General features: G+C 37.4%; 1 protein-coding gene across 1 annotated transcript in view; it reads left to right on the top strand.

Annotated features, from left to right (window-relative positions):
* Window positions 1-16,084, top strand: part of LOC120315406 (dynein heavy chain 6, axonemal-like) — a 169,826-nt gene that overhangs the window by 26,253 nt on the left and 127,489 nt on the right. The window contains exons 16-28 of the mRNA XM_039359700.1: window positions 479-607; window positions 2,440-2,553; window positions 5,552-5,695; window positions 7,524-7,736; window positions 9,217-9,309; window positions 10,859-10,978; window positions 12,260-12,440; window positions 12,995-13,091; window positions 13,592-13,787; window positions 14,423-14,587; window positions 14,987-15,100; window positions 15,606-15,731; window positions 15,814-15,969. Coding sequence (XP_039215634.1) covers window positions 479-607; window positions 2,440-2,553; window positions 5,552-5,695; window positions 7,524-7,736; window positions 9,217-9,309; window positions 10,859-10,978; window positions 12,260-12,440; window positions 12,995-13,091; window positions 13,592-13,787; window positions 14,423-14,587; window positions 14,987-15,100; window positions 15,606-15,731; window positions 15,814-15,969 — 1,848 coding nt within the window. The remainder of the gene's footprint in view (window positions 1-478; window positions 608-2,439; window positions 2,554-5,551; window positions 5,696-7,523; window positions 7,737-9,216; window positions 9,310-10,858; window positions 10,979-12,259; window positions 12,441-12,994; window positions 13,092-13,591; window positions 13,788-14,422; window positions 14,588-14,986; window positions 15,101-15,605; window positions 15,732-15,813; window positions 15,970-16,084) is intronic.

Here is a 16,084-nt window from a genome sequence, read left to right as displayed (position 1 = left end):
GATGAAACTGTGCCCATCCCATTGCCGGCAATGGGGAAAAAGCTCTGATAGGTTGCGCGATGTCACGTGACGTCGCGAGTTTGACACGTCTGCTAGCTCATTCTTGGAAAATCAGGGCCATGAGAAAAAGACTTCCCAATTCTGGCTTCCCTGTGTGAGCAGGTGATAGAGTTCTTGAGAGCCATCCATTTATTATGTATTCCTGCTCAACTGAACTGCTCTTTTATCAAGTATTGAAATAAATGTTTGCCTAGCTGTTTTTTCAGTTGATAATAGAGAAAAATTAATCAGTGTTACATGGTATTTTTTGTAGTAAGAATTAAATCAAGCAGAAAAAAATAATTGCATTTATATTCTACTGTACTGTGAATATAATCTCTCTCCTCACTGGATTTAATTGTAATAGTTTGATGTTCAACATTTATATATAACCTTAATGATAACTGATTATAAAATGACTTTTGATTTTTTTTAATAGGATCCTCAGATTCTGGACGCAGATGCTGATCAAGAGAGAATAAAAATAGTTCTAAGTGAGTTGCAAGCCGTTCTTGATGAAATACAAAAACGGGCATTCCAGTATAAATCCTATCAGAAAAACTTCAAGGTAATTTGTCCACAGTTCCATTTTGGTTTGTAGATGGATGTTTAAATTATGCTTTGCAAAATGAAACAAGTCCCATGAAATAGTGTACTATATTACTTGTAACCCTGGCCTGCAATAGGAGGGCTAGGTTCAAATTCCCACTCTGTGGTAGAATGTTGAATGCCTTGAGCCTAACCAATTTCATAGGGACACAATGATAAAATCAGAGTTAGGAAAGAGTGCTTGAATTCCTAATACCCTTATTTAGTTTATTTAATCCTAATTCTGCATATTCCAGAATGGTTGTATTGAAACAATAGCAAATGGTTTGTTGATTCTAATCCTGCTGGTTCTTATAATATAATGCTGAACAGAATACAGTTATAATGTACTGTCCAAGGTCTCTCTCTCCAATAATATTTCTTTATTGGGGATTTGGGAGTGTTTTCATTTCTTTTCTGCATTCTACTCAGCACTTACATTTCTGGGTCATGTGAAAGAATTGAAGTAATCACACAAATGTTTACTTAAACACAGGGCAATTAACAAAGCTACAGGAGAAAATACAGGAGTAGCTTTGGTAACTGGATGCAGCTCTTAAGTGTGCAGTGAATAAATATTTGTGGTTAATTAAAAATATTCATTCATAATTCACAATAGTGTATGGAACCACAATAGCCCCATGCTAATCAATATGTTTTAAATTACATCTGGACTAATTCAGTCATGTGCAAACAGTTTTTTTTTAGACCATCCATCTCATGAGGCTATGAAATCAATCATACATCTTTCTTTAGAACACAATACATTGTTTTACAATGCATAGTTTTGTGTGTATTGGAAAACATCTCGCCGTGACATGGGTGGCAAATAAATTTGATGAATTAAATAAATAGTTTCACAATACATTGTTGTATCATGGCCATGACATGGCTCCTTTTGTCAGTCTAACTTATTATTGCACCACAGGCAATTGTGTCCCTGCTACTGTTGAGAATGTTGTAAGGAAATCTGTCTGCAAACGCCAGCTTATCTATTCAATGATTGCTTTGTTTTTAATGCAAAAGCTAGAGTTCTTATAGGTCAGTATTTAGCGTTTATATAAGCCGTCTGCAAGTAACCTTGCCTACAGAAAAGAAAAAGCAATGAAAAAAAATAAATACAGGTAAAAGAAGGCAGCTAAATGCTAAAAATTATGCTGATATATATGTTTTACACACCAGTTTTGTTTTTGAGTAGAAAAATTGCTACTACGGTGACTGCAGTTTGCAGTCATGGAAGTAAAATGGAATGTTACCTCTTTGGTGATCCTGGCATGCAAAACAAGTGGACAAAGAGGTTGTTTCAATTTCCACTTGAAAACCATTTCAAATTTTACTTTGTAAGAATGCAGACTGTGCCGAATGTTTCTATACAGTATTTCAAGTAGAGCTGTTTCCTAAGCACTAAACAAATGATGCTTCTCTTTTTTGCACAGTCTTATTTTGAGACGTGATTTAATAATACAATACAAGCATAAGCTGCAATGGGCCTAGCAAAGCATTACTTCCCTCTTTCCTTTTTTTTCTGACTAGGAGACTTAGTTACCATTTCATTTTATCTCCAGAGAATTCTGCCTTATTTAAAAAAAAAAAAGCAAGCCAGAGATCATGATTTAACTAGTTAATGCTATTTTATAGCAAATAATTATGGAAACACCAGCTTTATATACTGATTATTTGAAACGGATTGATCTTTCCTCTTCAGATTTATCAGTATTTTGTACTGTATATTTTCTTAAAATATGTACCATATTTTATAACATATGGGCTTCAAATGAATGTAATTCAATAATTTCAATTGTTTCTTGAAAGGTGGATATAACAAAATTTGATACTTTGGAGGAAGTTTGTGCAGAGTTAAAGTTGAAACAACTGTTGTGGGATTCTCTTTCTGAATGGTCAGTACTTGAGGAAGACTGGATGGAGGTAAATTATGCATATTGGAATCTAAAATTATCCATATAAAGTAAGGATTTAACAATTTAAAGAAGTTTGGTTTTAAAGAGAGGCATAAGTGTTACTGGCCAAATAAAAATAAATTTACTTTAATTATTCTTTGGGTTCCCTAGCTTTTACTGTAAGTTACCTTGATCTGAAAGAGAACAACTAAAAAGAAGATAAGAAGGCCCTTAATAAACAAAAAACAAAATAGTGTTATTTCTCAAATATAGATATTTCTGTGTGATTGTGAATATTTTATTAATAACATTGTATATAAATTTCAAGGAAATGCAAAGTATCCATTTCCTATTTTTTATATAAATTCACTATATTGAATGCATAGTTGTTGTTGATGCTGAGACTCTAGAAAGAGTACAGAGAAGAGCAACAAAGATGATTAGGGGACTGGAGGCTAAAACATGTAAGGAACGGTTGCTGGAATTGGGTATGTCTAGTTTAACAAAGAGAAGGACGAGGGGGGACATGATAGCAGTCTTCCAATATCTCAGGGGTTGCCATAAAGAAGAGGGAGTCAAGCTATTCTCCAAAGCCCCTGAAGGCAGGACAAGAAGCAACGGATGGAAACTGATCAAGGAGAGAAGCAACCTAGAACTAAGGAGAAACTTCCTGACAGTTAGAACAATTAACCAATGGAACAACCTGCCTCTAGAAGCGGTGAAGCTCCAACACTGGAAGTTTTTAAGAAGAGACTGGACAGCCATTTGTTTGAAATGGTGTAGGGTTCCTGCCTGAGCAGGGGGTTGGACTAGATGACCTCCAAGGTCCCTTCCAACAACAACAACAACATCATTATTATTATTATTATTATTACTATTACTATTATTATTATTATTTATTTAATAGCAGCTTCGTCCTTTGTCCTTCTCCTTCCCTTTTCTTCTTTTTCCTGGTTTAACCAAGTTTTGACAGCCAGTTGGCAAACAGAAGAATGCCTGGTTCCATCGGTTCCATCATATTGCTTGGGCCTTCCCGAAAGTAAGAAGCATGCTGTGGAGATAAAAAAAGGATGTGATGGCTATAAGCACGAACGTGCAGTTTATTTTATTCAAAATGTATTTTTCATAGAAGCCAGAGACCTCAGGAATTGTCAAAGAAGGAAGTCTATGGTACTGACAGGAATCATGTTCCAAAGTGCAGCCTATGTCTAGAAAAGGCGACTGTCCTTTCTCTTTTTCAGTCTAAACCAGTGGTTCTCAACCTGTGGGTCGGGACCCCATTTGGGGTCGAACGACCATTTCACGGGGGTCGCCAAACAACGCAGTCCACCATTTTTTCCCCCCTTTTCCTTAGCTGTGCTACTCCTTTTTATTCTATTGGCTTTTGAAAGCCAATAGAATAGACTCTCTTGAATAGAGTCTAATTCTATTGGCTTTCAAAAGCCAATAGGAATTGTCCAGGCTGTCTCTGCCCTGCTGAGCCCGCCAAAAGTCCCATTCTGCAAACGGTGCTGCACCAGTTGAGTAGTCCTTGACTTGCGACCGGTTGAGTAGTCCTCGACTTACGACCGGTTGGGGGTCGTGGCATTAAAAAGGTTGAGAAGCACTGGTCTAAACTTTTAGGCCCCTTAAATGTCATATTGAAAGATGAACCTTTCAGGAATAACATGAAATGTGGCAATCAGTGTAGAGCAAACTTAGTGGAAAATTGATGGAAATCAAAGAATTTCTCTTCCTTAACAAAGAGAAATGCAATAATATTATGTAAAGTCTCTGCTTTTTACCTATTTTTTATGTACCTCTATTTATTTCAAAGAGGTCCATCGGAACAAAAAAAAATAAAATAAATTTACCCGAGAGTACAAGGTGATTGCTTTATTTATTTATTTTCCACATTTCTATCCTGGCACAATCATGTGATTCCCAGCAGCTTACATAGTGTAAAACCAAATGAAAAATCCACAGTAATACAATTATAAAATAATAAAGCAACAGCAGTCAAACAAAAAAAAAAAAACCTGCAAAGAACAACAATAACAACAAAACAACAACAACAATAAATATGGCTTAATAAAATCAAACAAGTTTCTCTGGATCATGCAAAGTCTTCAAAAGATTCCAAAATGCTAATAAGGATGCAACGAGTTTGATCTCGTCTGGAGGTTATTCCAGAGTTCTTTGCTAAGTACTTCTTCACTTTAGCCCTCTGGTCCTCTCCAAAATATGGCCTTAGTAGCAGATTCTTTCTATGCAGTCCAACTGGTTGGGTCAGTACTGATTTGGGCGGAGTGGTTCTGCAGATATTCAAGTGCCAAGCCATAAAGCACTTTGTAGATTAAAAATGCCACTTGAAATTGTATTTGTAAACCAAATAGCAGCTAATGCAGGGCCTGAAAAACCTAGGTTGTACATAGTGAACAACAGTAGCCACAAGTATGTATGACTCTGTGTTTTGAACCAGCTGTATTGTATGAGGTTTTTTTTTTTTTAAGGGCAGCCCCAAGTAGATCTTTTTATGGTAGAAAAATCAATTTGTTTTAAGAGGCCATCTAACTTTTTAAAGGGATTCTGAATAACTTACAGTTGTCTTGAAACATGAAAACAAAATAATTAAAAACGACGAAGCACAGTAAACATCTAGGACCAAAGTACAAAATCATAAAACAATGAAAGAAAAGAAAGAACAATACCCAAGGCCAACCACTGTACAGTTCATTAAAAAAATCTCTCATTCTGAATGGGTTCTTCTCACGCTCATCTTCCAAGAAGGACCAGGTTTCCTTGGTGCGAATATCGTTCCTTGGTTTCAAAAAAAGATATACATGGAAATTTAATGCTCTTCATTTAATTTTCAGATTTAAATTTTAAGTAAGCATCCTACTGACTTCACTAAATCTAGTATTTTTTTCTGCTCATATCTGTATAAGATTTGGTTTTTGTAGATTATTTTAAAGTACATTTCTTATAACACAAATATTTAAAACGTTTTTCAAGTAATAACTTTTTTGCTTACGTATTTTTCGTAGTCTAAATTTGATAGCTTGGATCCAGAATTGCTGAATGGTCAAGTTTCCAAATATGCTAAATTTGTAAATCAGCTGGAAAAAGGCTTGCCACCTAATAACGTTGTCCCACAACTGAAGGACAAGGTGGAGAAGATGAAAGAAAAGGTACAAATGGCCATTTGAAAATGTAATATAAAGAAACACTTTCAGATGAAAAAAAAAATGTGAGCAGGGCAATGAATTAGGGAAATGACTAAAAGGAAATGAGAATTATACAGAAATATTCATCAAGTCAGATTCATGTTTACAATATTACATCCAGCGTTAAAGAGAAAAGATGTGGATGAGTAAGGTGCTTTCAGAATAAATAGTGAAGCAAGATCAAATGTGAATAAATCAAGATATGAGTAGAGAGAATTAATAAATAGTGCATACATCTTGGTTTAAACTGCTGATCATAGTTTTAGGCCACTTCATAGCATAATAGTTAGTTGACAGAGTTCTATTGTGCCATGGTAAAGTTGCTACCAAGATGTGACCAAGAGCATATTCAGATATCTAACTCTAAAATTCTTGTTTTCCATTAATTATATAACTTAAAGATCTGCAAAGGGATTAGTCATTTTAGTTATATTATTTCAGCAAAACAACCCAAAATGTCTTTTGGTATATTGAAGGCTAAATTCTATTTCATACTAGCTTCAAAGACCACATCATTCTTCATTGGATAGTATGAGGACCCCAAAGAGACTTTCTTATATACTTACTGTCAGTGGTGGGATTCAAATATGTGAACAACCGGTTCTCTGTGTGGATGCCGCTTCCAGAAGTCCATTCTGGGTCTGGGCAACAAAAATTTAGCTACTGGTTCTGCCAAATTGGTGCGAACCAGCTGAATCCCACCACTGCTTACAGTTGTTTTAAAGGGGAGCCAAAAGGAAGAAAGTGGAAAAAGGCAGAAGAAATTCACTACATTAGAATCAAAATTCTGCCATCTGGAAAGGCAGCAACTTCAGTAGTAATCCATGTAGAATATTTATTTTCTACCAGAAATGATTCTGGCCATGCCAACTCATTTTTCATACCTGCACATAGGTTCAGAATTTAATTTCTGAAACCTGGATGTTACACTTTTTGCAATCAATTTCTTCTATTGCCCCACTCCACAATTGTGCTTTAGCTTCATATAAATGGAGCTGCCACATCTTATTGTTTGCTAATATGTCATTTAGAATTGTTCTTCTTTCTCTTTTCCCAGCACTGCTCCTAAGGGCTTAGTAGATTTAACACCATGCCATATAATTGAGCCATTCAGAAAAATTTTTGTGCGCAATGCATTGCTATCTTAGTTATGTAATTACGTGTTGATAGATTTCCTATGCAGTTTTAACAAGGAGTCTTCTCTCACCAGTATCCTACATAAAGCACCCTATTAGAAAGGATTTTGTTTTTAAAGTGCCTGCATTATGGGGATAAATAATGGCAAATGCATGGTTGATAATGGAAGAGATGGAGTGGGAAGAATAAATCAGGAACATTATTTTATTTTCTATTTGAGTAGAGGGATAAAGGGATTTTTGTTAGATCAGGGCCCATGGAGGCTCAGATTCACTGACTGTAGGCCTGTGGACCAGCATGAATGACATTCATATATGGACTAGATTGGAAGAACAAGGATAAATAGTGTTTAACATGGTTAGCAAACTATTTATTTTAGCACAGAAATTCAAAAACCACAGCCTGTAATAATACAGATATGATAGATAGAGCAATCCAAAGATAGAGCAAGCCAAATCAAATCTGATTATATTTAAATATGTATTTAAAGTATTGGAAAATTATGAGCTAGTCATCCTGGAAACCTCTTAAGACTGGATGGAACTCATCATAGTTTATTGTTATGTTGTAACAGTCTGTTGGTTAATCCGATTGTTTACTGAAACAGAAAAGGTGTGTGAATTGAGCTGTATTGATACATTTCTAATTCTTTCAGCTTCCAGTTATCACAGATCTTAGAAATCCTTTTTTGAAACCCAGACACTGGGCAATTCTGGAACAAATAGTTGGTGCACCATTAGTAGACATGGAAAATCCATTAACCCTGGAGCGACTTACTCAGATCAATGCTTTTGAATATACTCAGGAGATTCAAGATGTTTCTGGACAAGCTTCAGGAGAAGCTTCTCTGGAGATTATTCTCAAAAAGGTACCTTTTAATACAATATAAACTACTCATCCTGGACTGAAATAAGTTGTATTGATTGGTTATACTGAAGCTTCAATACTATATTTATTGAACTCACTTGGAGTTTAACAATCTCTAATACAGTGGTTCTCAACCTTTTTAATGCCGCGACCCCCAACCGGTAGTAAGTCGAGGACTACACAACCGGTCGTAAGTCGAGGACTATTCAACTGGTGCAGCACCGTTTGCAGAATGGGACTTTTGGCAGGCTCAGCAGAGCAGAGACAGCCTGGACAATTCCTATTGGCTTTTGAAAGCCAATAGAATTAGACTTTATTCAAGAGAGTCTATTCTATTGGCTTTCAAAAGCCAATAGAATAAAAGGGAGTAGCACAGCTAAGGAAAAGGGGGAAAAAATGGCAGACTGCGTTGTTTGGCAACCCCCGTTAAATGGTCATTCGACCCCAAATGGGGTCCCGACCCACAGGTTGAGAACCACTGCTCTAATACAACATAAGGTAGAGCACAACAATCTTCCAAGTAGATGTTGAGTAGTTCACTGCTTGAATTACAGTAGTTGCATCAGTAGAAAAACTTCGTGAATAAGAGAATCAGAAAAGTAATAGACATAATAGTTGTTATGTTGCCAGTGTGGGTATCTGAGGTTTCATGATAAATTGTTACGAACTGGATTTTTCTAAAGAGTGATTTATCAAGCATTTTTGTTTGTTTGTTTGTTTGTTTTGCTTCTTACGGACAAAATTGAAAATGGTTTTTAGCTCTTATTCTGTCTCACTTCTCCCCCTCCTCCAATGCATACGGGGAGTCCTTGACTTATGTACTTAACTATCATTCGAAGTTACAATGGCGCTGAAAAAAGACCTACAACCTGTCCTCATACTCACAACTATTGCAGTGTCCCTGTTGTCACGGGATTAAATTGTGGGCACTTGGCAATTGGCATATATTTATGATGATTGCAATGTCCTGGGGTCACATTATCTCTTATTTGTGACCCTTCCAGTCAATTTCTGACAAGCAAAGTCAATGGGGGAAGCCAGATTCACTTAACTACCATGTGATTCCCTTAACAATTGAGGTGATTCATTGAACAATCGTGGCAATCGGTTGTAAAATCAGGTCTAACTCACTCAGGTATAGGCCCTTTGCTGAGCAACCTGATGTTGTGTCTCAATTGTGATCATGTCAAGAACTATGTTTATTTGTTCAGCAACTAACTTTATCTATGTATGATAATCCATTTTATCAAACAAACAAACAAACCTGTTGGTGGTGGAGATGGCTATAGTTGCCTTTCTTTATTTCTTTTAGCAGGTTCACGGATAATCTCAGGCAGCTGTGTATAAACTATGTAAACAAACCATAAATGCATTCATATGGTTAGCTGTGCAGGCTGTTCATTTGCTGATAAGCTTATGAGGTATGAATGCTTCCAGCTGGTCAAAATTATATTCAGAATTGCATTAATTTTTTCTTCCAGGTGGAAGATGCCTGGAAAACAACAGAATTCATTGTAATTCCTCATCGTGATTCAAAAGATGTTTTCATCCTTGGTGGCACAGATGACATCCAGGTTAGAAACTAAATTAGCTTTTAAAGCAAACTGTCTCTATTCAGTCAATATTGAGAAATTTGGCAAAAACTTGTAAAATATTCAGTCTAGACAGCAGACTACTATGTTCTCTCACTGGACAGTTTCCTTACCGCTGTGCCATGCCACTCTCTACCTTTCGGGTCTAGGAAAGCAATCACCTATTGCAGTCCATATAGGTGCAGTGAAATCAATCAGCTTTAAAATAAAAATTCCTTTTTGTTGGCCTGTTGGTCACTAATACCTTTACTATTCATATTTTATTAGTCAAGCATACCAAGTGTCAGTGAGAAAATATATAATTCTTCTGGTATTTACAGTGCGTCTTGTCCTGCTCACACATGCACACACCAAAAGGGTTTAAAATCTTTATTGAGGCTGTGAAAGCCCCCTAATATTACTCCCCAGGGCTCACTCACATGAAATAAATTCAGTTCCCAATGAGTCCAAGCCCTGAGCAGTATCAAGTCCGGAGGCAAAGAGCAAGTCTGTAAACCCACACAAAAGGTCCAGTCCAGATACAAGCCCACAGTCCAAGCACAGTACACAAAGCTAAAGCCCAAGTCCAAAATCCAAAGTACAAGCTCCAAAGTCTAGTCATGAGGTTCAGCAAAAAAGGTGCAGGTCCAGAATCAGGGAAACGGAAGTCACAAAGTTGGAGCACATGCATAGCAGGAAACGGATGGGTTGTCTCCAATATCGCTTTGCTCCATGTGCTGGGCTAAGTAGCTGCCAGCCAGTGCAGCTCATTAGGAGCGAGGAGGCTGCCTCTTTGCAAGTAGCCTTGTCAACCTCCTTTTGGCCCTGTGCGCCCTGAATCCAGTGGAGAAGGAAATTTCTCCTCATATTTGCTAACTGACTGCAGCTGCATCCCTTCTCTGCCCCACACTTCTAGCTGGTCATCCGAGTCTCCTGGCAGTTGTTTCTCTTCTTTCTCCTTTTCAGCCAGGCATTTGTCCGGCCGCTCTCCCAACAGTCCTTACGAGGTTCCTGGCCTCTCTTCCTCCTCTTGCACATCCTCCTAGGTACGGAATTCCCTGCTTCTTCCTGACACTCTTCTGTACCCCACTCTGAAGTCCCCAGAGCCAGCTCTTCTTTGATATCCAAGCCAGCATCCAGGGAAGCCATTACACAACAAAATACTAACTGTCTGAAACTTATCTAGATGGTGGACAAGGATATAGAGAAATGCATTTTAAAAGCTATTTTTATTCAGATAGTGTGCAACCAATAATAGATACAGGTAGTTTTCAATTTATGACCTCCACTGAGCCCAGAATAACAGTCATAAATTGGAGTGGGGCAGCCCCACACAAGTCCAGGCCCACGCACTATTTCAGGCCCGGGCCCACACTGCAGGTAAATATTGATAAATATAACCCATGCAAGCAAAAGTTCTTTGGGGGTCCTCTATACTTCTTGAAAGTGGGAGGGGTCCTAAGACAAAAGCCTTTAAGAAACACTGAACTCTCATGTATCGCTGGAAGTTCAATTGACAGAACTGAGGATGTTGTTTTACTTTTTCTTTAAGGTCATTCTAGATGATAGTACTATTAATATAGCAACGATTGCCTCTTCACGGTACGTAGGCCCTCTCAAGCCACGAGTTGATGAATGGCAGAAACAGCTCTCTTTATTCAGTCAGACATTGGTGCGTACCACTTTTTAAAATAATTTCTTCTAACTTTTGAAGTTTGCCTTAAAAGAAAGACATCATCTTGGCAATGTTATTTAATACATGCTTAGTTCATCTTAGGCACAGCTCACTTGGCAGCATTTTAGCTAATCACAAAAAAGCTAAATTGGGTCAAACCAATTAGTAATTTGAATGGGAGGTCTCCAGGAAAGTGAAAGGCTGTAGCCTCACTTATAACTAGAAGAAGGCAATGGCAAAGTATTTCTAATTACTGCAAAAAAAACAAAACCAAAATCTGGTAAAGTCACCAGGAATCAAGCTTAATTTGAGGGATATTTTATTGTACAAAAATATCCTTTAGAACAGTGGTGGCGAACCTATGGCACGCGTGCCAAAGGCGGCACTCGGAGCCCTCTCTGTGGGCATACATGCAGTTGCCCCAGCCTCGCCTCCCCCCACGACCCCCTCCTCACCAGCAGCCCTCCTGGAGGAGACTTGCCCCCAGAGCAGTGCAGCCAAGGACATGGCAGCCAGGCAGCGTAGACAAGACTCTGCCCTCACGCCCCATCCTACACAGTTGATGCTGCGGGGCGCGGACAGAGGGCATGGCCGCCATGGCGCTGCTGGGCTGCCTGGAAAATCTGTGGCGGGCTCTGGAGGCATTGAGTGGCCCTGTGGGCAGGTGGGGTGGAGATGGGGTGGGGGCGAGGCGGGGCAGGCAGGGGATGGAGTGGGGGTGGGGCCAGTTTTTGGGCACTTGGTCTCACTGCTTTAGAATGTTAATATTTAAGAACTCATAGATCATGATTAAAATATTCAACTAGATTCAAAGAGACCCAGGTTCAGGTCCTCTCTTAGCTACGACATGACATTGGAGCAGTCAGTATCTCTCAACCCACTCTCACAGGACCTGTTGTTATGGGGAAAAATGGAGGAAAAAATGCTGAATTAGAAGGATCTAACAAATAAATTAATGTATCAGTCAGGTGACACTGATTTTTCTTTATTAAAGGTTTGGAAAGATGTAAACAAAGCATTGGCCCTATTTTCAGTGAATATTAAATAATTTAGCTATAAAAAGATTTTGAAAGGGTTTTTCTCCACTATTTCTGCTGGTGGCAGTTTTGCTTGAGAACCAGTATCCACACTAATACCTTTGTGGAGGGAAAGCACCCCAGTTATGGTATAAAGTGTACCCTGTGTAACTTTTGTTGCACACAAATGGAAAGGAGCATTTCCAAAGATTATGAATAACATTTTCCTCATACCTTTATGCCTACATTTCTCGTTTTCTAGGAGGAATGGTTGACATGTCAGAGGAATTGGCTCTATTTAGAAAGCATTTTCAGTGCTCCTGATATTCAAAGACAGTTGCCTGCAGAAGCCAAAATGTTCTTGCAAGTAGATAAGTCTTGGAAGGAAGTTATGAGAAAAGTAAATCGACTGCCTAATGCCCTCCGTGCTGCTACTCAGCCTGGTAATAATACAGCATGCCTAAATTATGTGCTGCTTACATTAAACCATGTATCACCTCCATTCAAAGGCCGCTACACATCTTGTTTCCTACATCTACTCATAACACCAGAAATCTGTCAAGTAACGTATGCACAACTCCTTACAGTACCCATTCATATTCTGACCTCATTTTGATCGAAAACTGCTTATTCCTTTATAAATCCTTGCCCATGCTTTTACCATTCTTTCTCTTTTCCTCTAGAATATTTTTTTACAGGATTTCTGACTAATTCTTAACACTCCCAGCACTACATTCAGTAAATATGCAATAAATAAAAGCATTCCATGTAGATTAGAATCACCCCACCTCAATAGAATCCAAAAGTTGCCCATATTGCGTACTTGTGTATTGTTAAATTAATAATTGTTCTGCTTTTGCCTAATACATTTCAAAAGATTGCATCTCGTAGGATAACACGGTATGAAATATAGCGCATATGCTAAGATTCACCTTCAGACAGTAGCCTTTGCCTGTTTTCATTTTACACTTTTATCCATTATCTTTCTCTGATACAGGCCTTTTGGAGACCTTTCAGAATAATAATGCTCTTCTTGATCAGATTCAGAAATGTCTGGAGGCCTATTTGGAATCCAAGAGAGTCATTTTCCCAAGGTTAGTTAAGAATCAACAAGAAGATAATTAAGTCATCTGTTGCTTTATCCTTTATTAGCTGGGAATACAATCCTGGCAAAGTTTATGTATATTGAATCCCGCTGATTTAAATGAAGGAGTTAATTTGCTTCCATTGAAAGTAATTAGGACTTAATTAGTTCACTTTAGGATTATCATTGCTGTTTTTTTATTTATTTAAAATGATACTCATTGCAAACAGTGAATTTAATTAGATGCTTAAAGGCCATCTCGCGCCATTCTGTATGTTTAAATAAAAGCACGTACCGTTGAAATATGTTATACTTTCCTAAGCTAAAATCAGGAATGCTGCCTAAAATTATCTACCCAGTTCTTTTTTTTATTTTTATTCATTACATATGCTAAGGCCTCCCAACTTTGGAAAGGCTAATAAGTATAATTACAAAATGTATTTTATAAAACATTAAATAGGCTTAATTTGTATTTCAATTTACATTTTACAACTTTTCATGTTACCTCAGATTTTACTTTTTATCGAATGATGAGCTCTTGGAAATATTGGCCCAAACTCGCAATCCTCAAGCAGTTCAGCCTCACTTAAGGAAATGTTTTGATTCTATTTCTAAATTGGAGTTTGCCTACATGGCACCAGCTGAGGGAGAAGAAAAAGTTCTCACTAACGATATTCTAGCAATGCTGTCCCCCGAAGGTGAAAGGGTAAGCATTTTTTTAAAAAAGATCTATGACAATGCGTATGAAAATGACTATGCTTATGATGACTATAAATAAGATAATTCACCAGAAGGTATACAGCAAGAGCCCCGTAAAGGGTGGATGAATGGATGGCTATATTTCCCCTTATGTATATAAAATCACTGTATAGTATTAGATACCATTTAATATCTGATGTTTTAGTTTTTCACATAGGCAAGAATTGTAACTATTCATATACCAGTGAAAGTAAATGAAACTGATTCTTCATAATTCCATCTTTTTAAAATAGACTATTTTTCTGGTAGAACTTCATGCTGGTTTCACTTTTTTGGTACTTTTTAGAGCAAACAGAATATCAGGCGCCTGAATATTGCTGAGTCAGCTATTTTAAAAAATCATAACTGAGATGGAGAATATTTAAAAAAGAAACTAGAACTTTTGTGCAAACAACTTTCGAAGCATTTTTTCCATTTTTGTGCTGCACAAATATGACTTACATCATTAGGTAATTTTGCAGTAAACCATATTTACTGGAGTTTGCCTACCTGGTACCAGCTGAGGGAGAAAAGTGATATGACTTGTGGGGGGAAAAACCGTAACAGTTACCCTCTCAGTGAATGGAAAGTTTGCCTTTTTAGGTTGGCCTGGGAAAAGGACTTAAGGCCAGAGGAAATGTTGAAGACTGGCTTGGTAAAGTTGAAGAAGCAATGTTTACTTCCCTCAGACGATTGAGCAAAGCTGCCATTGCAGATTATCAAACCAGAGAAAGAACAGAGTGGGTTGTCGCTGGACATCCTTCTCAGGTAAACCACACTCTTTAATGACTTGAATTTCACAAGCATCTTATTGCTTAATCTTAGGATTTCAGTATACCGCTCCTTGGGAATAGTTGAGTTCTTGGGATCAAGCATATTCCCAATTTTATGATAGAAATCTATCAAATAAATGTTCTGTGTTCGTAAGTTGGCTGTTAATAGATATACAGTAGCTGCCTATGTTGAACCAAGTTCAGAAGCAATCAGATTGGCGGTAAAGATCAGAGGGATAATAAGCCTAATGTAGTGAGATGGTTGAAGAATGGCTCTGAAAGTTCAGTTTTGTGTGGTAGAAATACTCAGTAATGTTTAAATGATAAAATCAGAACAATGAAACTAGATATCATCTCCAGCACAATATATGTCTGTTTTGTTTTCTTTATATAGGTTGTGCTGACCATTTCTCAGCTCATGTGGTGTCGTGATCTCACTCAGTGTTTAGAAGGAGAAGAACATGATCATTTGGTAGCTCTGGAAGAGTTTGAAAATGAGAATTTTGATGTGAGTATTCAGTTTATTTTATTTTTTTAACATACTGGTGTTATTTTATACTTTTAGAAATGTAAATGTAGAAATATTTTAAAATCAAAATAATTGTTATGGATGGTGCCTTTTTATATAAAGCATAAATCATCCTAATCTGAAATGCCTACTAAAAAGACATTTTCAATATTTAAGCAGTTCTTAAATAGATAACTATGTATAACAGGGGTCTCAAACTCGTAATGTCACATGACGTGTTGCGACGTTTCGTGACTATTTTGCCATTGCCAGCAATGGGGTGGGCGTGGTTTCGCTATGATGCATCCAGCCCGCAGGCTGGCAGTTTGACACCCCTGATGTATAATATCAAATATGGCAATGATCTTCATTGCTGATGAAACTGTTCAAGAAAGTTCCTATGATCTCTTTGGATTCAGTATCATTTTTTTAATTTAACCTATCCCTGTCCTTTCAGTATAAGGCATTATGTTAAGTAAAGATTTTGTTTCATTTCATTTCACAGAGACTAAACTCATTGGCTTCACTAGTCCGTGGCAACCTTCCCAAAATTCACAGAAATATCATAACTGCACTCATTACTATTGATGTACATGCAAGAGACATTGTTACAGAACTTGTACAACAAAAGGTACATTGATTTTGTTTAAATAATATGTGTAGATTTACCATTTTTTAAAAAAATAATAAACATTTTCTGTTTATTTGGCAAGGTGGATTCTGTGGACAATTTTGACTGGCAAAGACAACTACGCTACTATTGGGACCTCGATTTAGATAACTGCGTGGCAAGGATGGCTTTATCTCAATATACCTATGCCTATGAATACTTGGGTGCATGTCCAAGATTAGTGATAACGCCACTCACGGTAATGTGTTGCTGTTATTTTCTTGCCTGCAAGAGAAATTATCTCTTGCAGATGTGTAAATTATTTCAGTGGAAAGAGACTGTAGGAGGAGAGGTTTGGGAAATGAAAAAAAGCA

This window comes from Crotalus tigris, unplaced genomic scaffold (assembly GCF_016545835.1).
Source record: "Crotalus tigris isolate CLP2741 ecotype Arizona unplaced genomic scaffold, ASM1654583v1 scf7180000019100.1392032, whole genome shotgun sequence".
Classification (NCBI taxonomy): Eukaryota; Metazoa; Chordata; class Lepidosauria; order Squamata; family Viperidae; genus Crotalus; species Crotalus tigris.
The sequence above is the reverse complement of the archived record's forward strand: the minus strand, read 5'-3'. Positions and strand labels throughout refer to the sequence as shown.